Source organism: Carassius auratus, chromosome 25 (genome assembly GCF_003368295.1).
Source record: "Carassius auratus strain Wakin chromosome 25, ASM336829v1, whole genome shotgun sequence".
Classification (NCBI taxonomy): Eukaryota; Metazoa; Chordata; class Actinopteri; order Cypriniformes; family Cyprinidae; genus Carassius; species Carassius auratus.
This window is the reverse complement of record NC_039267.1, coordinates 4,272,828-4,296,826: the sequence shown is the minus strand read 5'-3', so window position 1 is coordinate 4,296,826 and position 23,999 is coordinate 4,272,828. Positions and strand designations below refer to the sequence as shown.

Here is a 23,999-nt window from a genome sequence, read left to right as displayed (position 1 = left end):
ATTAATATACACAGTACACATATAGCCTATTATGTAAACAAAAACTTATTTTGGATGCGATTAATCGCGATTAATCGTTTGACAGTACTAATAAAAAATACAAAGAGAATGAAAATATATTCCATTTGTTGTTATTAACAACATAATGCGCATCAAACAGTACATTACGTCAAGATTTCCCAAACTGGACTTTGCGAAGGAATTTCATGGGATTTATGTAAAGCTAATAATTAATCATAAAAATGGTCTCACTTATCCACAAACTTGGAAGATTTTCCGAATGTTTAAAGGCGATCTTAGAAAGAAAAATTGAAAAGATGAAAACGAAAAATGTTAGAGATCAATGAATTCTGAATAATCGATTACTATTGTGTTAATATAGTATGTAATCATGTAATCAATAAAAAAAGTATTTAAGAATGTATTATAATTTAATTTCAAGTAATTTTTGTCATTTATAATTATTTTTAATTACCTAATCCAGATTACATGTACTCAGTTTCTGAATATGAACATACAGTAAACGCAAAATAAAATTAATATAGTTCTTTTTACATTTTATACTTTAGTTTTACATTTTGACCACTAATCAGCGGAGGTCAATTATGTTAATTATATTATTAATATTAAAGTTATTATTTTGGTTTTATATTTTAGTTTTAAGTATTATATTATTTGTTTTATATGCATTTTTATTTTTTTGTCAAATTGAAATGAACAATATTTTTCTTTTAAAGTGCTTTGACTGCCCACTGACCAAGGATTGTAAGTTATGTCAATTAATTCTCAAATAAAACACAAACTGCCGCCTCACACAATAAACAGCAAAATGTAAAAAACAAAACAAGCACTAGTCTACAAACACACATATTTTATTAAGTGCCAACATTCATTCAATATATTAGAAAAACAACACGTGGAGAAAATGGAGCTGATAACAAGTTACAGTTTATAGCGTTATGAGTTCAAATGCGTAATATTTGTACATTTACACAATAAACAAAGCTTTTGCCCTTGCTTCAGAAGACCCCGAGAGCACAGATGATTCAAACAAAGGTAAAAACCACAAAACAGACATTTCCTCATGGCTGGCCGTAAGTGTCGCTTTAAAAATGATGCATAGCATAACTGGCGTGTTTTGGACGAATGATTGTCGCGCTGGTTTCTGGAGTCGATGGACTGGAGTGACATGTTCAGACCACCTTTAATGGAGTTTAGGGTTGAACCTCTCAATTTTGGATGCGTGTGTTTGTGCAAAGATGCAAAAATACTGCAGACTTCAGCTGCCTGAGACTCGTGGAATGTGTGCGGAGTGTGTGTGCTCACGCTTATGGGATGTGCATGGTGCATGCGTCCCTATACGAGTGTGTGTGTGTGTGTGTGTGTGTGTGTGTGTGAGAGAGAGAAAGAGAGAGAGAGAGAGAGAAATCTGAAGCTCCGCTGATGAAGCTGGATGAAGTTCAAACACGCCACACGCACAGGAAAGTAAAAGATCACGGCTAACTGTGAGCCGTCATAAAACAGTGACATTGTTCCTCTCTTCCCTTCTTTGGCTCTGGGGAAGGATGTCGGGGTGGGACTGTTTCTCTTTCTCTCTCTCGGTCTTCTGCTCGTCCTCTCGCTCTATTTGGAGAGTTTGCTGATGACTCGGATGAGCGCGCCGTTCTCATCCTTCAGCCTCTGGTTGTCGGCTCTCAGATCCCCTAAAACCTGTGCCACACACACACACACTCTTTACACACTCTTCTCAGTCCTTTACAGCTGTCAGAGGAGGCTTTTAAAGGGACAGCTCACAGTAAAGTAGAAATACTGCCCTCTTGTCATTCCAAACCAAGGAAACAGGAAATACAAAAGATGACATTTTGAAAAATGTTCAAGCAGCAGTTTTCCAAATGAGGTAAGAATACAGTGAACAGGAGCCGTCCAGCTCGAAAAACTGTAGTCCATACAATTCAATATATTATATGTAACTTGATATATTATATTATTTTAGTTTGACATTTTAGTTTGATTGGCCACTCTTAAGCACTATCAATTATTAATTGCAATTAATCAATAAAATCAATATTAATAACAATTCACAAAACTTTTACAATTAATTTAATTTGACCACTTACAAATGACTGTAAATGATGTATTAAACATGATTAACAAAAATAATTAATACCCATATACATACTTAAAAAAAATATATTATTATTTTTTAGTTTGATTGGGCACTGACCAGGGACTGTCAGTTATTTTTATTACATAAAAAAAATATTAACAATAATAATTAATACACTTGACATTATTATTATTTTCTTTTTTTACATACATTTTTTCCAAACACTTTGTGTGGCTTCAACATGAGCTTTTGGTTATTGTGATATATTATTATATTATATTATATTATATTATATTAACAATATTGTTTTTGTTTAGTTTTTTGTATACATTTTTTCTTTTTTTTTATCTTATAACTTTTTCTTTTGGATTTGTTTCTACGACTACTGACCAAGTGCTATCATTTATGTCAAGTTTATATTATTAATAATGGATCAAATCAATAATATTAATAATAATTCATAAACTTAATAGTAATGTTTTATTTTTGCTTTACATTTTATTTTATTTAGCCGATTTGATCGGTTTCAAACTCACAGCCAGAACACAGAAGCTGATGACTGATTAATATACTGAAACAGAACCAATCAGATTTCACTGTGAGCAAAGCTAGAAATAGAAACCAGGTGACTAAACTCACATTAACATGGCAGAAGTGTGATTAATCATATTTGTCATGCCTGGTAAGTGTGTAAGACAAATGCCTCGTTAAACTGGTTTTACTTGTGTTGGCTAAACTGCTCTCGGGGATAAAGTATTAATATATGCATTCAGTAGCCTCTCAGCCAATCAGCATCCAGAACTGAGTTTAAGAGAGCCAATCAGAACAAGCCTTCCGTGATCACATGCTCTCACCTTCAACTCCTCTTCCAACTCAGCGGCACGCACCTCTAACATTTTTCTCTCCTGAAACGCAGAGAAAGCAAGCATGTGGAGTGACATCACAAGACTGAAAACGTCTCTTCCATGTGCTTTTCATTCCTTCTGTAAACTCACCTTCTTCTCCATTTCCAGCAGAGCCGTGCAGTCCGTGAATCTCTCCTGCCTCTGTTAAAAACACAAACACAGGAGTCAATTATACTCTTATTTGGTATCACACTGATATTAGAGGAAAAAGTTTCTACAGTAGTCATTCATACATGTGTACATCTATAAATTCATATATATATAGATTCTACCTTTACTACAATATTTATTAGTAATATACAACCAGAGTTTGAAACAAAAATTCAAATTCTAAATAAAAATGTATATACAGATGAAGATATAACAAATGTTTAGACATTACTTGATATATATAACATATATTTCAAAAAGTGAGTTTTTTTCCCTGAAATGTGTCCACATCATAAGTATAATTATTTCAGTTTAACTCACTTTAGTAGAGTATGTCGTATCAAACTAAATGAAATAAATAAAATAAGCTTAAGTGTGTTACAATATTTTATTTTAGTTGAAGTTTATTTTATTTTTAGTAACGAAAATGTACAGAATTATTTTTTTTTGTAGTTTTTGTTATTATATTTACATTTTCGTTTATAGAAATATAATAAGCTTCAACTAAAATGACTCAATTCTTTAACTTAAGTTGTATTATATGTAATATATATTACATACATAGTAATAGTATATAAAACAGTTCTAAAAGCAGCATTGAAATGTCTAGCGACTTCACTTATATTTTTATTTTTATCATTTTTATTTGACATTTGATTACCTTTGTATTTTTTTGTAATTTCCAAATGCTTTAATATTTAATACTGTTAGTGTCAAATATTAAATTAAGCATTAAGAAATTAGATGCCTTTAAAAAAATTATTTTGTGAATTTTTTATTTTCTGCTTTAAAAATAGAAAAATGGATGTCAGGATATGCCTTTATATACTAGATCAAAAGTATTAATTTTCCTACTAGATAACAAAAAGTATATAAGTAAAGTATTTCTGAACTAGCAATCACAGTAATCTGACGTGTGTGTGTGTGTGTGTGTGTGTGTGTGTGTGTGTGTGTGCGCACCTGTGTGGCCTTTTCCAGCTCCACTCGGGTCAGTGAAATGGTTCTCTGTGTGTCTGATAATTGTGACTGCAGACGGCGGTTCTCTCTGGACATCTCGTCGAACAACTGAAACACACACACACACAGGATACAGACATAACACACACACACACCTCCAACCAACACAATCAGCCAAACCACAAGCCCCTGCTGACCTTCTTAAAGTCTCTGGACTCTGATCCCCTCGTGAGAATACAGTCATTCAAGACCGAATCAGACCTGAGAGGAAGGAAAAACCGAGAGAGAATGAGAAGGACGCAGACGTCGCCAAACAACGTGAGAGGTCAAAGGTCAGACTTGTACCTGCTGCTCGTGTGTCTGTCTGTCTGCATGAGGAAAACAAAATATCTCCCGTCAGGAAGAAACCATAAGCACATGCAAAACTTATATTAAACTGATCATGTATATTGCCACGCCTCATTAAAATCCTATCACTGTCAATCATTTAACAAGTGCATGCTGATTGGTCAGACCTGTGGGTCCCGCCCACTGCTACTCTCCTCCTCTCCACTGGGGTCGTTGTCATCGCTCTGAAAACACAAAGGGAAATGCTTAAATCCGCTCTGTATTTCTGAGCTCCTGCTTCAGTCCCGAGTCCCCCTCGTCTTCCTCACCTCTCCTGTTTTCCCTCTCCTCCGAGCTCTGGCTCTCCTGCGCTCCCTCGCTCGCTCCTCGCTGTCAGCATCTGACACACAACGCAGAAACAGAGTTACAGACGATGACACGACTCAACACACCAGTGTAGTATCATGAACTCCAGTGATAAGGGTCAAAGGTGAAAGGTCACCCTGTCTGTCAGGTCGTGGAGCACCAGGAGGGTGTGTGAGCCCCAGCAAATCTGACTTCTGCAGGTTAGCAATACGAGACCGCCAGCTCACTTCCTGTGCAGACATAAATAAATAAATATATTATTATTCATTTAATATATGTAAATAATAAGGACTGATAATATATATATATATATATTTTGCATATATAAATATTATTAATAATATATAAAATGTATTTTGTTTATGAATGTATATATATATATATATTTTTTTTTTTTTTTTCACACAAAATATATACATATATTTACACACAAACACACAGGTAATGACTGTTTCCAAACAGGTTTCTCAGACATTCTCTTCCTCTGCTATTTTTCAGGCATCAATTCAGTTTTAGAAAGTACTATAACATCAAAAAAAAAAACCCCGCCAAACTTGACCTTTAACCTTTACATTTCTGACTGGTGCAGAACAAATGCAGATATTTGGATTAAACTCAACCTTTCTCACCCCTTCCTCTCCCTTCTTTTGCTTCCCTTCTTTCTCCTCCTCCTCTTTCTTGTTCTCCTTCCCCTTGTTTTCCGTCTTCATTGTCTTCTCCGCTTCCTGCAGGTCTGTGAGAGTAACACCCTGAAGAGCAAAACACCACACACAGTCACACGGGGACGTCTGGACTCCAGCTGCGCACAAACACAAAACCGCTCTACACGTGTTTGCCCTGTGTTAAGGTCGGAGCTCAGGGTTAAAGGTCATAGAGCCTTAGACTGTTTAATGCATATTCCACATATAAATCACCCTATTTCTCCCAGCAATCCTGAGAAAGCACTAATAGCTGGTTTCTGATTTACCGGTCAAAATATATATTTGTGGTTTGGTTGAAAAGCAGTGTTACTTTATTACTGATATATTATTAACGAACCTATAGCTTTTTTTTCAGTATTTCTATTTCAGTAAGTTGCCAAAGTAATATTTTTTATTGTATTTTTATTTTTTCCAATCAATGAATATGATTTTTAACAGTCATGAGGCCAGGCTGACCTGCGTGGAGCGTCTGGATTGACGAGCGTGTCTGGATCGGGCTTTTCTCTGAGCTTCTGCTTCCTCATCACGCACTGGAGTCAGATAGGACCTGCACACACACATAAACACAAGCTTCAGCCAATTAAAACAATGAAAACACAGCTAAAAACTAGCTTGTAGCTGGACCAAACTGGTTTAGATGGGTTAGACAACCAGCTGCTGGACCTTGATCAAGCTATTTAAAGCTGAAAACAATAAACTGATTATTAAATGTAATAAAAGAAATTATATATACTATTATTTTACATATATATTATATATAAACTGATTATAAATTAGTATTAAATATAAATAATTTTTTTTGTTTTAATAAAAATTAAATCAAACTATGTAAACACTATAAAAAAAAAGATAAATATTTATAACTAATTATATATATATATATAATTTTTGCAGTAAAAATGCAGTAAATTAAAAATAGCTTTTTTACACATTAACATAAATATATAAATAAATGATTAATCACATCCAAAATAAAAGACATACATGGCTATATTAAAGATATTTAAGAAATATATGTAAAATATATTTAAATATAATATAAATCATATATAATATATATTACACATACATATATTGTGTAAACATTTGCTTTTTTTTGATCTGATCAAATCACAATCAATCGATTTGAAAGCAGTAAAATTCATCTAAATTATGTAATTTGTTATTTTATAGAGATAGAACATTTGTGCAGCAACAATATCAAAAATTATATATATATATATAATAAAAAATTACACACACACACACACACACACACACACACACACACACACACACAGACAGACATCATTCACAGTGTTTTAAGAAAGTGCATGGGTCAAAAGTCACTTCAGGCTAGTATGAGGTGTTTTTTCCTTCAGGATGGAGGTTTATTAGCTCTCTGTCGTGTGTAAATCATCACACACTCACTTGCGTCTCTGTTTGGTCTCCGTCTCGCCTGATGTGCTCGTCGTGGTAACAGAATTTGAGACGGGCTCCTTCTTTTCGGCCTCTTCTTGAGCCGACCTGCGAGAGACACACCAGATAATACGAATACAACACAGACACGGTCAAATCACACGCGATCGGAGAGACCCACACACCTCTGAGCCACTAGATTACTGAAGCGACTCAGTCCAGAGGTTGCCGTGGTTCCAGAGGTCACTGAGGGGTCGTCAAGTTTCCTTCCATAAGACGAGCTGCGAGGTAACGAGGGGTTCGGAGCCGACACTTCAGCGCTGGACTGGCTGTTCAATCGACGCGTGTATGAAGAGCTGCGGCTCAGCAAGCTACACACACACACACACACACGGAGGATGGGTGAGCGTGGAAGACTCTCAGAACAGGAAGCAGTCTTTGTGTTTCCTGTGTGTCTCACCTGCTGGAGTTGTCGGGGGTAGTGCTGGTGTCACTGATGCTGAAAAGCCGTCTGGACGGAGTGGGCTGAACACGGGCCAACCTGGGCTCCTGAACACAGGAAATGACATCACTCTGAGGTATAATATAATATATTTTCTGATTAACATGCTGGGAATGAAAGTACCATTTTTGAGCAATCAGTTATCTGTTTTGTGATACCCTTTTAACACCTTTTAGAAATGAGATATATATATTTTTAGATTTATTTTTATTATATATTTGAAAGAAAAGGAGTAAAAACTACAGTGAAAACAGTAATATTATGAAATATTACTACCATTTAAATATATATATAAAATATATTTTAAAATGTAGTTTATTCCTGTGATGCAAAGCTGAATTTTTAGCATTATTGCTCCAGTCTTTCTAACATTTCTAAAAGGTTTTTGCAATTTTTAGCACTTTCAATATTTTCCAGGATTCTTCGAGTAATGAAAAGAACAGCATTTATGTGAAATAGAAATCTTCTGTAACATTATAAATGTCTTTACTGTCACTTTTGATCAACTTAATGCATCTTCGATGAATAAAAGACTTAACTTCTTAAAAAAAAAAAAAGTGGACAAAAAAAAAAAATGTTTTTACTGCACTGTCCGACATTAGGCCTTATCGCACGGTTATTTTATACATTAAATATTTAATTGAGAAAACATTTCTATAATAATATGAAGTAGATTTATTGATATAATTACAGTGACAGAATTCCTGCGCACACTTATACAGTATAGATATAGTGTGTGTGTGTGTGTGTATGTTACCTTATTGTCAGATTCAGAGCTCAGTCTGGGACTGGATGCAGAGCGTGACATTCCCAGTTTGGTCTCGGGGCCCTTGGGGGCCTCAGTGGCTGGCTCAGAGGCCCCGGCCGAGCCCAGAGTCACAGAACTTCCTGCTTTACGCAAAGACGTCCTCCAGGAACCTGGAGCCTCTGTCACCGAGGTCCGGACGGGTTCAGCCTGCAAACACACCACACATTATATTACCGTATTTTTTGGACTATAAGTCGCACCTGAGTATAAGTCGCATCAGTTCAAAAATACGTCTTGATGAGGAAAAAAACATATATAAGACGTACTGGACTATAAGTCGCATTCATTTAGAACCAAGAACCAAGAGAAAACATTACCGTCTCCAGCCGCGAGAGGGCGCTATATGATTTCAGTGTAGTGATAGAGCGCCCTCTGGCGGCTGGAGACGGTAATGTTTTCTCTTGGTTCATTTCTCTTGGTTCATGTCAAATTAATTTTGATAAATAAGTCGCACCTGACTATAAGTCGCAGGACCAGCCAAACTATGGAAAAAAGTGTCATTTATAGTCCGGAAAATACTTTCCAATATCGCACTTTATTTTTCATTTACACATTAATATGCACAAGGGCTGGGTGGTTATGATGTTTCTGTTTTTGATCAATGTTATATGCATTATATTCTATTCTATTATATTAGACTTATTATAGGTACATTATTCGGTTTATTTTTGGTAAAAAGTAAAAGAACAACCAATTTTCATTATTTGAAATTAAATAAAATGAAATAAAACCCTTTTTTTTAGTAAGTTGCCAAAGCATAATTTTTCATTTTCATTTACTTTCACTTTATGTATTAAAATAACTCAAACTAAAACTGAAATAAAAATAAATAAAAATTATACAGACATGTTCAAAACTAATAAAAAACTAAATTACTTTTTTTAACCTTTTTTTTTTTTTATAAATAGGACCTATTATATTTTCACAATTATTTTTTACTCCAAAATAATTATAATAAATTCATTAAAACTTCCAAATGTAGCCACAGCAATATTTTTTTTTTTTTTTTTTGTATTTAGTAGTTCTAATAATTCTTATAATTGTATTATCATCAGCCACTCAAGTAACACTTTTTGGCTGCAGAATTGGCCGTTAGTGGCCACATGAATTGATTTGTGACTATTATAGTCTATAGAAGCACTGAACTACAGAAACTGTGTTAAACAGCTCTCAAACACTTGTGCTGCAGCTGGATTCAGAATGTCAACATCAATAATTTAATCAAAAGCCACAAATTTGCCAAATCTTTCTGGATATAAAAGCTCAAATTGACAAAAAAATTTCTGCAAATTGGCCAAAAACTAACTAAAAAGAACAGTTTTGAAGCAGGTTAAGATTAGCAGGTCTCTGGTCACCTTTTTAACCTGGTTAAGGGCAGTGCTGGTCACAGAGCTCACTGCGGGCGCTGCATTGCGTTTGTTGTTCAAGTTGTTTATAATTTCTCGAGTTTTTGCTTTTTCTGAAAAGACATAGACAAAAATGATCAGTGAGCTCATGTGATTTTTGGATTTCTTGAACAAAAACGGGCGGGGTTTGGTCACCTGACTCAGCGTCACTCTCTGATTCGCTCTCTTCCTCTGAACTGGAGCTGCTGGAGGGTTTGGATTGGCTGGCTGTGCGCGTCGACTCCTCCTCGTCCTCTTCTGTGGGCGGAGTCTGGAGTGTGGGCGGAGCATGTTTCTCTCGCTCATGCAGGGTGATCTTCTCTCTACTGCTCATACGAGAGATGGACGTCCTGTAGGTGGCGTGAAAATCAGTGAGAGCGGAGAAAAAGTCATGTGATGTAACACTATATACTGAACATTCACAATATTCCATAATGAATCAGTTTCTGTATGTGATGTTACCTGCGAGGGCGAGTTGGAGCCAGGGAAACAGGTGGGCTGGTCTCAATGACGGCCGTCTGCATCTTCTGTCTCTTTGAACGCATCTTTAGGAGACAAAAACAACAATTCAACATCAATACACAAAGAATTCAACCATAACTATACCTCATCTTTTTATTTTAGCATGAATAAGGGTCTGAATTCTGACAGAAATAGTCAAGAATGTCATATATCACCACAAAAGAAAGAAAAAATAAATTATATACTGCATGAAGCACATTTTTATTTCTTTATATATATTCTAAATATATTTTTAGAATAATAATAATAATTGTTTATTTATTCCAGTACTTGTTTGCTTTTTTTATTATTATTATTTTTATTTTCACAACACAATTAATCAATGATTCATTTTTTTTAACCATAAATAAGGGTAAATCTCTCAGGAACTTTCAAAAATATAAGTCATTTTTCACAACAAAATAAAATAAAAAAATTTATAATTTTTATAATAAAATTTATATAATATAAAATACACATATACAAATAAAACGTATATATATACAGTATATATTTGGAAAATATTTACATTTATATTTTTATATTCATATAATCTATTATATATGCATTGCATGTTTTTCTTAAATATATATATATATATATATATATATATATATGCATGTGTGTGCAAACAACACACATATAATGTAAACATATATATATATATATATATATATATATATATATATATATATATATATATATATAGACACACACACAGTATATATATATGTGTGATCTAGGTTGTGCCCTTGTTTGAGATTCAATTCTTTTAAATGACTCATTACTCTCCTATCAAACTAGCAACTTGCAATAAAGTCGTTCATGCTTACACGGTAATAGGGCATTAATGCTGATAATCTGACTTCCTATTAAAAACACCACTGATGCATTCAACCTTAACTGCACACACTTCCTTGAAATCTCCTCAGACTGAACACGCAGTTCTGTCAAGTACAAACGGAGGTGTGTTTGATAACTTTGGCTCCGTATATCACACAGAAAACACACTGCTGTTCTTTTGGACCTCCATGCAGAAAAGATATCTGCTCCTTTGCTCAGAGCGAAAGCATTCTTAAAACATAAACCAAAGGTGATAAGATAGCAGACATAAACACAAGCAAAACTTACAGCGTCCTGCTTCTTCTGCAGTTCCTCCAAGTTATCAGCGATGTTCTCATCAGCTACGTCGAGTGGAGTTTGCCCCTATGACACAAATACACAACGAATACTTGACTCTAACTGGTTACTCACAAGATTTTATATTTATATAACAACTATACTAATCTAAACAAATTACTTTACCCAGTGCTGTACTACTATAGGTTATATTCTACTACGATACACTACAGTTTACTGTAGTAAAAACTAAAGTATACTACAGTATTCATTACAGTTCTCTATACCCCAGTATGCTGTAGCTTTCATTTACAAAGTGTTATAAATACTTAAATATACACAGTATAATACACTTTACTATAGTATGTTTCAAAAACACTATAGTATTTTTAATGCATGCACTATAAATGTCCACTCAGCCTGTCGTTGTTGTAAAATAAACCCGTTTAGGGTAATAACAGACCCCCGTACCACATTATTGACAGCGTTCAAGTCACACATGTGTTCAGCCAGCAGATTGCAGGCCTCTTCCTGTCCCCAGTGAGCCGCCGCGTGAAAAGCCGTCCAGCCATCACTGTCCCGACTGTCCACGTCTATCCCACACTTCAACAGCACCCTGACGAGCAAAGAAACACAAAGATGCTTAGAAAGGAGAGCTAGAGAACAGGGTTACACTTAATTTTAAGGTGCCCTTGTTACAGTGTAATTATATTGTATGTAAGATCAATTAACTACATGTACTTACTATATGGCTAGGTTTAGGATTAGGGCATGCAATTATGCATAATTAATTGTTATTATAATAGTAAGTAGATGTAACGTGGAACAAGGACACCGTACAATAAAGTGTTACCAAAAACAGATGCATGATGATTCTTGAAAATGTCTCAAAAGACGTTAGTGTTACGTGTCTCGCTGCACTCACTTTAAGACCTCGATGTATCCTTTAGCAGCGGCGACATGCAGCGCTGTGGCCTGAGTGTTCGGATGAGGGACCAGAGAGGCACTTCCTGCCAACACGGCCATGGCATCCTGGAGCATCACTCTCTCCTCCTCTCTCCTGGCCTGATCCACATCTATACCTGAAAGATCATTCAAGAACAGCTGTTATCATGCTTTCCCAGGCAGCAAAGGACTTTTTTTTTTACATTTAGTAGATAAAGTTTTATATTACAGGTAATTTAAAGGACCGTGAGACTTTATTGTTAAAGATCAGTTTGCTCATAAGGACTTGAAGTTGTAGTTCACTCAAAAAATGAACATTTGCTGAAAGAGTACTCACCCTCAGGATTATACAAGATGTAGATGAGTTTGTTTCTTCGTCAGATTTGGAGAAATGAAGCATTACATCACTTGCTCAACATTGGATGCTCTGCAGTGAATGGGTGCCGTCAGAATGAGAGTCCAAACAGCTGATAAAAACATCACAATAATCCACACCACTCCACGGTCCATCAGTTAATGTCTTGTGAAGTGAAAAGCTGCATGTTTGTAAGAAATAATCCATCATTTTAAGGTGTTTTAACTTAAATGCAAGTCCTCTATCTATAATATTGCTTCCTCCATTGAAAAATCTGTCTTGTCTGAATCAGGAGAGAAATATGAACAGATGATTGATTGATTTATTTATTACAAACACACAGTTTTTCACTTCACAAGACATTAAACTGATGGACTGGATTGGTGTGGATTATTGTGATGTTTTTAATCAGCTATTTGGACTCTCATTCTGACGGCACCCATTCACTGCAGAGCATCCATTGGTGAGCAACTGATGTAATGCTAAATTTCTCCCAATCTGTTCTGATAAAGAAACAAACTATATCTTGGATGGCCTCAGGATGAGTAATTATTAGCACATTTTCACCTTTGAGTGAACTATTCTCTTCAGGACACAAAGACACACCCTCGTTCACAAAACCGATCACACCTAACAAGCAGCAGGAGGAAGTTTATAAAACCCCTGCGCAGCTCCAGTGTTTTTAATTAAGTCCTTGATGTGGGAAATTCACATGCTGTTACTGTTAACACCAAACATCCTATAAACACACACACACACACACACACAGTTAGCTTCTGTGAGACTAAGGTTTTAATAGGATCAAACACAGCAGGTCACGATCAGACAGATGGAGCTTTTCAGACAGATAATGTGATCCTGCATTTGTTCAAATGGGAATCTTGTAAAGAAATGTTGCAGTTCAATATCAGAAATTTTAAGGAAAAACAAGAAATATTTATTTTTACAAAAACAGGTCAATTTTAAGCTTTATCTTTTAATTTACGATTCGAATATTTAACTATTTTTAAGATGTATTTTTTGCCTTTATTGTAATTATTATTTCTTTCATTCCACAATCTTTCTCTTTTTCTAATCTAGGGTGTGAATCTCTCACCCTGTTTTTTAATCTCTGCCTTAAGCAGTCTTGCCATGACGTCCTCAGTAGCCACATCGAGAGGAAGTTCTCCCTCACTGTTCACCGCTCCCACATGAGCGCCGTGTTCGATCAAGTACCTGCACAAGGTAGAAAAAAAGAAAAAAAAAACATTACAATGCTGCAATGACTCATAGAGTCCAATAGAATCTGACAAGATTGCAAGATGCATTTTAATTAGATTTAGCTAAAGTGATCAGTACTCGGAATAAAATATGAATTTCAGGCACAAGGCATCTTAGAAGGCAGCAGCATGTCGTCTAGGTAGGCAGCTCACTAGGTTACTGACTTTGTGATCTGGATGAAGCCGCAGGAGGCCGCGGCGTGGAGGGGCGTCCAGCCTTCATTGTCTCCTCGGTTCACGTCACTGCCGCTCTCCACCAGAAACTCAACCATATCTGCGTTTTCATCAATACAGGCCTGAGGAGAGAACCAGAAAATGTGTTTAATCAACATAAACATGCATAATAACAAAGAGAAATTCTGACCAAAACTCAAAAATCTGAAATTGTGTTACAATATGATACAAATTATTGTTGTTTGGACTAGAGCTATTGTTGTTCACTAAAACTAGCGTCTTGCGGAAGAACATCGTAGCCGGAGCTACTTCTCCCTGTTTATGTCTATGAAGAATCACAAAGGTACTGGGTTACTCCGCCGCGGTACCCCCGAAGCAATCTAAAATAGTCCGAATATAAACACTTATTATAGGTGCACCCTGATTAAGGACAAGCCAAAAACACGGTTTGGAAAATGGATTCATGGTGTTCTCGCTTATTATATACATTTTTCTACATTTTGAACACAAACAAAGTTACGGACCACAGCTCTGATTGGTTGTTTCTTACCGGGAGTGATGTATTTCTGCAAATGGCAATAGGACCACTGGGAGGAGCCAGAGGAGCTTGATTTATTCACAGATTATCTGTCTCATATTCTACTGTCAGGACATAATGACAGGTTTAACAAATATGTAAAAATATATATATTTACAAAAGTTACCTACTGCAGCTTTAAGACTGTACATGCATTCTTCAAGCATAAGACACTGCCCTTAACCTTTGATCTTCAATTACACATGAAGTGATGCATGACTCTTATCAGCTGAGCGCTCCGTCTGAATAACTCTACTGACAATCATCATGACCTTCCTACTGACATCATCTTTACAACACTGCTGGTGCCAGTGTCGTGTTGCATCATGGGAAATCTGTGTTTTCATGTCCCTAGAGTTGTCAGACACAGCTGCCGCTGGCTGCAGGCAAAACAATAATTAGTCAGCGAAGCGTTAACATGATGGATGTGCTACTGTACACATACTGTACATGTGCAGGTTGTAATCAGTGTTGAGGACTAACATCCTAAAAGCAGCCACATTACTAACTCAACTGCATTGTTTAACAGTAGCTCATGTGATTTAATAAAAACTGTAGCTTTTCCAATAACAAGCTATCTTGTCAGCAGCAGTGTAGCATGACTGAACACTACAACAGCACTTTATAACATCAAAGAAAACGAATGAGATCATGAGTGTACACACTTAGATTGACCCTGTCAGTTTGACTGAATTAACAAAACAGGTAATTTCAATGAAGAATAAAAAAGATTCACTGATTTATTCAAGTCATAATTTAATGCACAATGAATACTGTTTGTCAAGTACTGCTGATTAATGTTCTAGTCCTAGTCCTAAACCAATTGAGTATGAGAAATTTATTCTTTTTATTATAAATTTATGCTGTTACTTTATTTACTTATTTTTCTTTCATGTTACATATGGTGTTCTTGAGACCAAAATGTCCAAATTTATGTCAAGTTCGAGTAAAGGTTCAACCGAATTTATATATAATTGCAGTCCGAGTCCAAGTCCACCAACTCTGCTGCTGATTATAAATATAGTTACATAAAGTTTTATGAAATAAATGAAGTTGTTTAGATTGTTGTATTTAGTGCATTTGTTTCCGTCCAAGTTTGATAACTGGACGGTAAACTGACCTGAGTTAGTAAAGAAACTATGTAAGGTAAGTAAACTGAGTAAAGGAAGTGACTAAGTAAATTAAGTAATTATATGACCTGAGTTAGAAAGTAAAGTAACCAAGGTGAGTAAAGTAAGTGACTAATTAAGTGAATTAAGTAAGTAACCTTAATTAGTAAGTAATCAAGTAAAGTAACTAAGTTACTGAATAGTCTGCCTGACCCAAGTTTTTGTGACCCAAGTGTTATTAACTTTACTTAGTAAGTAAAGTTACAAAGATAAAGTTACTAAGTACAGTGAGCAACTGAATGGTCAAACTGACCCGAGTTAGTGATTAAAGTAACTAAGATTAGTAACTAAGTGAGCAACTGAATGGTCAAACTGACCCGAGTTAGTGAGTAAAGTAACTAAGATTAGTAAAGTAACTACGTAAAGTGAGTAACTGAATGGTCAAACTGACCTGAGTTAGTGAGTAAAGTAACTAAGATAAGTAAAGTAACTAAGTGAGCAACTGAATGGTCAAACTGACACGAGTTAGTGAGTAAAGTAACTAAGATTAGTAAAGTAACTACGTAAAGTGAGTAACTGAATGGTCAAACTGACCTGAGTTAGTGAGTAAAGTAACTAAGATAAGTAAAGTAACTAAGTGAGCAACTGAATGGTCAAACTGACACGAGTTAGTGAGTAAAGTAACTAAGATTAGTAAAGTAACTAAGTGAGCAACTGAATGGTCAAACTGACAAGAGTTAGTGAGTAAAGTAACTAAGATAAGTAAAGTAACTACGTAAAGTGAGTAACTGAATGGTCAAACTGACCTGAGTTAGTGAGTAAAGTAACTAAGATAAGTAAAGTAACTAAGTGAGCAACTGAATGGTCAACCTGACCTGAGTAAGTAAAGTAACTAAGATAAGTAAAGTAACTAAGTGAGCAACTGAATGGTCAAAACTGACAAGAGTTAGTGAGTAAAGTAACTAAGATTAGTAAAGTAACTACGTAAAGTGAGTAACTGAATGGTCAAACTGACCCGAGTTAGTGAGTAAAGTAACTAAATAAGTAAAGTAACTAAGTGAGTAACTGAATGGTCAACCTGACCTGAGTAAGTAAAGTAACTAAGATAAGTAAAGTAACTAAGTGAGCAACTGAATGGTCAAACTGACAAGAGTTAGTGAGTAAAGTAACTAAGATTAGTAAAGTAACTACGTAAAGTGAGTAACTGAATGGTCAAACTGACCCGAGTTAGTGAGTAAAGTAACTAAGATAAGTAAAGTAACTAAGTGAGCAACTGAATTGTCAAACTGACAAGAGTTAGTGAGTAAAGTAACTAAGATTAGTAAAGTAACTACGTAAAGTGAGTAACTGAATGGTCAAACTGACCCGAGTTAGTGAGTAAAGTAACTAAGATTAGTAAAGTAACTACGTAAAGTGAGTAACTGAATGGTCAAACTGACCCGAGTTAGTGAGTAAAGTAACTAAATAAGTAAAGTAACTAAGTGAGTAACTGAATGGTCAACCTGACCTGAGTAAGTAAAGTAACTAAGTAAAGTGAGTAACTGAATGGTCAACCTGACCTGATTAAGTAAGTTGAATTTATTAAATAACTAAGTAAAGCTAATAAAGTCAGTAAGTTAAATAAGTAATGCAAAAAAATAATAATAGAGAAAGAACTACAAATAACCTTATATTTTTTATGTTTTTTTATCAATACTTTTATTCAGGAAGGGCTCATTAAACTGATCAAATGTGATAGTAAAGACATTCATGAAATAACAAAACAAATTCAAATAAATGCTGTTGGTTGGAAAAACCTTGCATCACTGTTTCCTCAAAAATATTTAGCAGTTATTTTCAGCATTTATATTAATAAGAAATATTTCGTGAGCAGCATATCAGAATGACTTCTGAAGGATCATGTGACACTGAAGAATGGAGTAATGATGCTGAAAATACAGAATTGCATCACAAAAAAAAAACATTTTAAAATTGTAATAATATTGCACAATATAAGTGTTCTTAATGGATTTGAGCACACAAATGCAGCCTTAATGAGAAGAAAAGACTTGTTTTAACCACAAACTTTTAAACCATAGTGTATAAATATATAATATAATATATATATTATAAACATATATATATATATATATATATATATATATATAATATATTTAAATATATAATTACCCTAAAACATTCAAGCTATTTAAGAGGCCACTTTTTAATTATAGTTTGATTTATATAGCCATCATATATAATGATATCTACGTAACTAAAACACTGTTTGTTATTGTAGTGCAGCTTGTACACTGTTTAGAATCCACAGGCATTATATGCCACTGCAAACAGCAGACAAACCACGTTACAGTGATTTTACCAATGATAAAATGAGTGTTTTCAGGCATGACGGGGGGGAAAGGCTTAACAGCCAAAGCGAGCAGCTCCCAGAGGAGTGCCTATAGAAATTTCCACGTACACTGCACTCGCTCTGCTCTCTGTGTGCAGGAGAACAGAAGGCCGCTCTGTTCCTGACTCCTTCCTCATTGTGTGTGTTTGTGTGGGTTTCTGAGGAACACTGGGAAACCTCTGTATGGAGAAGGTGTGAAGTTCTTGATGGGGTCACTGAATGAGTGTGTGTGTGTGTGTGTGTGTGACTCAGATAGCGACTGGCCTTTGCCTATGACAACAGCCGCTTGTACTGCATGAAGAATGTTTTCCATGCGCTCACTGGAGAACGACAGAGAGAGAAAGCCTTTGGATGGAAGGCATGGAAAAACTTAAAGAGCTCTGACTATATTTAATTCCTGTTACTGAGCAACAACAGGACAACAGGACGAGATTGAGATGAGCTGCGACAGGGCATCAACACACACACAACGATTATTAAAATAAACACGAAATATAAACATGCATATTAATGTACTAGGGTAATTATAGTTAATATAGTTAATCTTTTTATAACTTGAAATAAAACAGATTTTTTTTTAAACTTTATTTGTAAAAGTGTTTTTATTAACTGCAATAATAATGAATAACAAAACTACATAGATAAAAATATATTTTAAAAACTACTTAAAATTAAAAACACAACAAAATTACTAAAACTAAAATGAAAGTGACAAAACGGATCCAAAATATTAAGGAGCACTATAATTATACCAAAATAAAACTGGAATGTACAATACAAAAATATAATCTACTAATATCACTTTATACAACAACTACTGATAACTTTAAAGGTGAAGCGAAAATATCACAGGATAAGTTTAACCCTTTATTTGATTTATTTTGGACAAAAAGTGTATGTTTACATATCTACCATTTATTGGTCAGAAGCCACAGCATGAAAATAATAATTTATTTCTCAAACTGATATGTTTTTGCATCCATTCTAACAGGAACATAAATATGAAAAAACGTAAATAATAACTAATAATAATTAAACTTAATAAAATATAAGCAACATAATAAAACTAGAAAGATGTACTAACCAAACAGTATTTAGGACCAGAACTCTCTATTTTATAAATATGAAAATGAATATGAGCCAGGACAAACAGCGTCCAAACTTTCCAAAATACGTTAATATGGTATAAATATAATGGTTTAATACATTTATTAATAATGGTATACTTTAAAATCTAATATGGTTATTCAGTTGGCTATACAGTGTTCTTTATAGCAACAAAGCCACAATTTCCATAAATGATGATACATTTGAAAATAATAACAATTGCCTTGCTGAGATATACAAAATACATAAGATATATAAATGCAGAGGACTGACTCAAGCTGCTGTTTCTTCTGAGAAACCTTTAAGAGAAGATCTGTCCATCTGTGAACCGAACGGCTGTTTACTTTAGGACCACTGGAAGGTAAACCATCGCTGTAACTCTATCTGTGACGGAGGAGATGTGTGTGTGTGTGTGTGTGTAGAGGCCAATACTGTGTCTTTGACAGGATGTGACACTGATTTTGTCCAGAGCCAAACACACACACACACAAGCACGCGCGCACACACACACACACACACACGCTGTGTGTTCCCAGTGAGCAATCAGTTTAATTTTATTTTATGCTCTCATGAATTTCTGCATATTCATGTCATGGCAATACAGTTCAAACTAAGATACGTGGACAGAAACACACTCAGACAGAGACTACTGACTAGTGTATTACTGCATCTCATAAATCCAACAATGTATATACATACATACATACATACACACGGTATCATGTTTTTGTGTTAGCTGTATTTTTAGTCTTTTTAATCAAAATAACTTTTGATTTACATTTTAACCCCTTACCAGTCACCCCCGTTTTTTGGCATGGAGACAGAAATGACATACCCAAAATAAAAAGGTTTCTGCTCATGATTCTTTCTGACTAGATACATAATCAACATTTGTTCACAAGGCTGACACTTCAAAGTTTACTGTTCACGAATCAGAATCACTCAGACTGTTATGATAATAGAGATAAACATAAAAATAAAAATATTAAACACATATTTTTTAAATGTGTTCAAAAAAATTGTTGATGTAGGATATGAGTTTAGAAACACAGTGTAGCTGAAGCCAGAAGTCTAGCAATGCTTCATTTTAAATTTCATAATCTTATCTGTAAACTGTGAATTTTATTAAATATTTTCTAAGGCCATGTCATGTGTGTTTTTAGAGAAGGCTAATCTGATTGACTTATGGCACTTGAATTACAATGATTTTAACAATAAGTTGTAAATATTTTTATTTTTTATTTGTAATATATAATTAATGTGTAATCTAACAGCTGGCTATTTAAATATATAATAAATTATAAATACTGAAGGTTTTTATATTTAATTTGTATATATATATATATATATATATATATATATATATATATATATATATATATATGTATGTGTGTGTGTGTTATTTAATTATATTTGAAGAAAAAGTGTGTGAATTAAATGATATATATTTGTTAATTTGAAAAAACAAATAACTAAACTGTCCTAAATCCTTAATGTCCTAAAAAAAGAGCTTTTTATTTATATAATTTTAACACATATTTGTAACATTTAAATTTGTGTGTGTTTGTATAGCAATCCATTTGAAAATATAATTCCGTTCTATTCAGGGGTGAGATATAGGCTATGGAAGCTTGTTTGTGAGTGAATGAATAAATGAACGAATGTAACTGCAAACTTTATCTTACAACTTGGACTTTCCTTCCTTGCAATCTCAGTCATTTAATAGATGCTTTAATCCATAGCGACTTACAAATAAGGAGAGATTTTAAGTTATAACCAACAATTCGGAGATATAAAGTAAGAGTTCTAAAAAATAGAACAACTGTAAGATGTAAAATCAGAATTGAGAGAAAAATATCTTACAATTCTATTCTACATTGTGAGACCAAAAAAAAAAAAAAAAACACGTCATTGCGGTTTTATTTTTATATCCAGTAACAGAAGCAGGCTTCCATAGAAATATGACTTCTAGATTAGAGAATACGTGGTACACAGGTGACTAACTTCACTTTGAAGAGCTCACGTGAGACTCAAAGCCTCCGTTCCACAGAACTTCAGAAAACCGGTGAAACTTCAATCTGAGCTTCCTACGAACATCAGCTGAGCGCCAGCCAATAGCTGCTCTCGTCATGTAACCACATGACCACCTGTACGAATCAAAAAAAGCATGCCCTTCAGATTTTTCCAAGCCTGGATTTGAGCAAAGCCTTCGGCTGTTTTTGAGTGGCTCTCTCTCTTCAACAGAAGCTTGTGATAATAGATTCAAGCAGACACATAATTACCTCAAGCATACTATCATTTTTCAACCAAAACAGACTTTTTCCCTCATGTAAAGCTCTATATCAAGATAAAGCTGGTTTCTGAAGAAAACTTTACTGTCGAAACACAAGGCTGAAACAACAAAAGCCGAAAATAACCACTCCTAAACATATCATTTAAAAAAAAACATACACAGCTGAGAGGAAAAAAACAAAAACAAACAGCGGATGAAAAGAGGCCGGCGTGAATTCCAGCCATTCTCTGAAACAGCTCAGAAGACATGAGGAAAGTCTTGCTATGCCAGTTCAGTCTGGATGCTGGTGCGGTGGAGTCAGGAGCGTTAAACGTGACTCGTGACGGGCCCAAGACACTCGCTGGACAGCATTAAAACAACGACAGCAACCCTGGTACTGCAAACAACTACACAGAGTCCAGATTCATCTGTGCCAGAGGAACACAACTAGTCCAGTCCAGAACCAAAACCACGCCAGCAAGACAAACCAACAACTGGCCTTCGTGCAAAACAAGACCACTAAAACTAAATATGTCCTGGAAATACAGTTTGTCATATTATAATAGCACACACACAGCATTCAGCATCAGGACTAAAAACAGCCAAAGCAATTCTAGACTTAAACGTTTCAAAGTCACTTTAGGTTTAAACCAGAACCTTTTTACGTCTGCTAAAATTAACTAGTTAAACCAAATTATACTTTTTAGCATGTTTTATGTATTGTATATAGATCAGTGATGCTCTTTTTTTTTTTTGTCAGGATCTATTATGATCAAAAATATACTTAGAATTATACAAGAATTTGCTACAATTTATATGTTTTAATTTGTTTTAAGTTAATTATTGTTAATTGTTTTAATTTAAGTAATTTTGTTATTTTTTGTGCAGCTTAACGTCAAAAATGTACAGTATAAAAGCCTGTTTCAGCCGGGGGAATAAATCTGTTAAAATAAGATAACTGCAACTTAAACACAGAATTACGAAATGTAAACTCTGAATTCTGGGGAAAAACTCAGAATTTCTGAAAAAAACGCTGAATTCTAAAAAAATTTAACTCTGCATTTACATCATACAATTCCAAGTTTATCTCCCAATTCTGACACTTTTCTCTGAATTCTGAGATTAGTTTATATGAGTTTATATCTCACAAATCAGATTTTTCCATCTAAGAATTGGAAATATACATATTTTATATCAATTGTGAGAAACTCAGAAGCGTGAGGTTAAAAGTCACATTTGTCTCTGCGGTCTAAGAAAAATGTACTTTTAAATTAAAACAAACACACACACAAACTGGCAGAAGTACTATGGATTTTTTTTTTTATGTTATTTTTTTTTTTTTTTTTTGGTCAAGTAACATTAACAACAAACCCCTAAAACCTAGAAGACCCCTTTAGACCCTGTACACTTCAAGTTTTTAATAATATCACATATAATTACTTTTTTACGAAAAGTAATCTTTTCACTTTGTCAAACTGAGTAACCTTTATTCAAATAAAGTTAAAAACAATAATTAAACTCTACACACCCATTCAGTAGCTATTTCAATACTTTTTACTTGATGCTTCCATCATTTACATTATTAAACGTCATATTTATTTATTTTTATTTATTTATTTTTTGCATAAAGCAGTGTAATTCTTTTTTTACATTAACTTGAACACAAAGATAACTTTTCAGGCCGATATAAACTAGGTGTTTAAGAGTTTTCTCTTGTTTATCATTTTGGTTGTCACCGACCCACAAGTTGAGAACGGCGCCGAGAAAAGTTAGTGAACTTTGGCCAAAGTTTCCAAACCGAGTCAAACTTGAGTGTGAACACGCAAACACGCTTCCGTTACCTGATGCAGCGCCGTTAGACCGTCTACATTGGCGTGGTTGATATCAGCTCCCTGTCGCAGGAGCTCCGCCACCTCCTCCCGGTCTCCGGCGGAGCAGGCGGCCATGAACACCGCTCCCTGGGCGAAGCGCACTCTGGCCCGTCTGTTTCCGGGAGCGGGGCCCTGGCTCCTCGCCTCCGCTCCGGTCCGGTCTGTCTCCGAGCCCTGCCACCGCTGCAGCTGATCCTGTCGCCGCTGCTTCGCCGCTTCGGACCGGGAACGGTCAGTGGCCGCCATCTTCCACCCTCGGTCTCTCTCGGGGAGTTTCAGTGCATCAGACAAGTGATGTCCGATTCACTTACGAATCGTTCGTTCGAACCGATCTTTTAAATGATTCACTCGAGCTGACTCGGGTTTGTGAATCAATCGCTGGGGAGGTTCGACAAAACATAAATGTCCCCCTGGACCACAGGGTCCATTTTTTTAATCGCCATTTGTATATCACCTGAATGCTGAATAAATAATCTTTCCATTGATGTATGGTTTGTTAGAATCTGAGGGTGCAAAAAATAATAAGAAGAATAAGAATAATTGATAAAATCGTCTTTAAAGTTGTACAATTTAGGTTCTTAGCAATGCATATTACTTATCAAAAATTAAGCTTTTATATATTTATAGTAAAGCATTTACAACATTTCTTTATGGAACACCATCTTTACTTTTTAAAGATTTTTTTGCATTAAAAAAAACGATCATTTGGACCACA

General features: G+C 34.8%; 1 protein-coding gene across 2 annotated transcripts; it reads right to left on the bottom strand.

The window, feature by feature from the left end:
- Positions 1-853: 853 nt before the first annotated feature.
- Positions 854-23,588, bottom strand: LOC113043027 (protein phosphatase 1 regulatory subunit 12A-like). 2 transcript variants are annotated; one of them, XM_026202123.1, is made up of 24 exons: positions 23,255-23,588; positions 13,951-14,081; positions 13,623-13,741; positions 12,152-12,308; positions 11,698-11,842; positions 11,239-11,313; positions 10,069-10,151; positions 9,763-9,956; positions 9,577-9,680; positions 8,171-8,368; positions 7,372-7,484; positions 7,097-7,282; positions 6,924-7,019; positions 5,970-6,060; positions 5,442-5,561; positions 4,949-5,042; positions 4,776-4,846; positions 4,635-4,691; positions 4,465-4,487; positions 4,317-4,380; positions 4,123-4,227; positions 3,103-3,153; positions 2,962-3,012; positions 854-1,710 (listed from the first exon to the last, which is right to left on the bottom strand). In XM_026202123.1, exons 1-24 carry the CDS (start codon positions 23,528-23,530, stop codon positions 1,624-1,626), a joined length of 2,691 nt encoding a protein of 896 aa, XP_026057908.1. In that variant the 5' UTR covers positions 23,531-23,588; the 3' UTR covers positions 854-1,623. The 2 variants fall into 2 exon arrangements, with proteins under 2 accessions (XP_026057908.1, XP_026057909.1); XM_026202124.1 differs by having other exon boundaries at positions 7,372-7,460.
- Between the last annotated feature and the right edge of the window lie 411 nt (positions 23,589-23,999).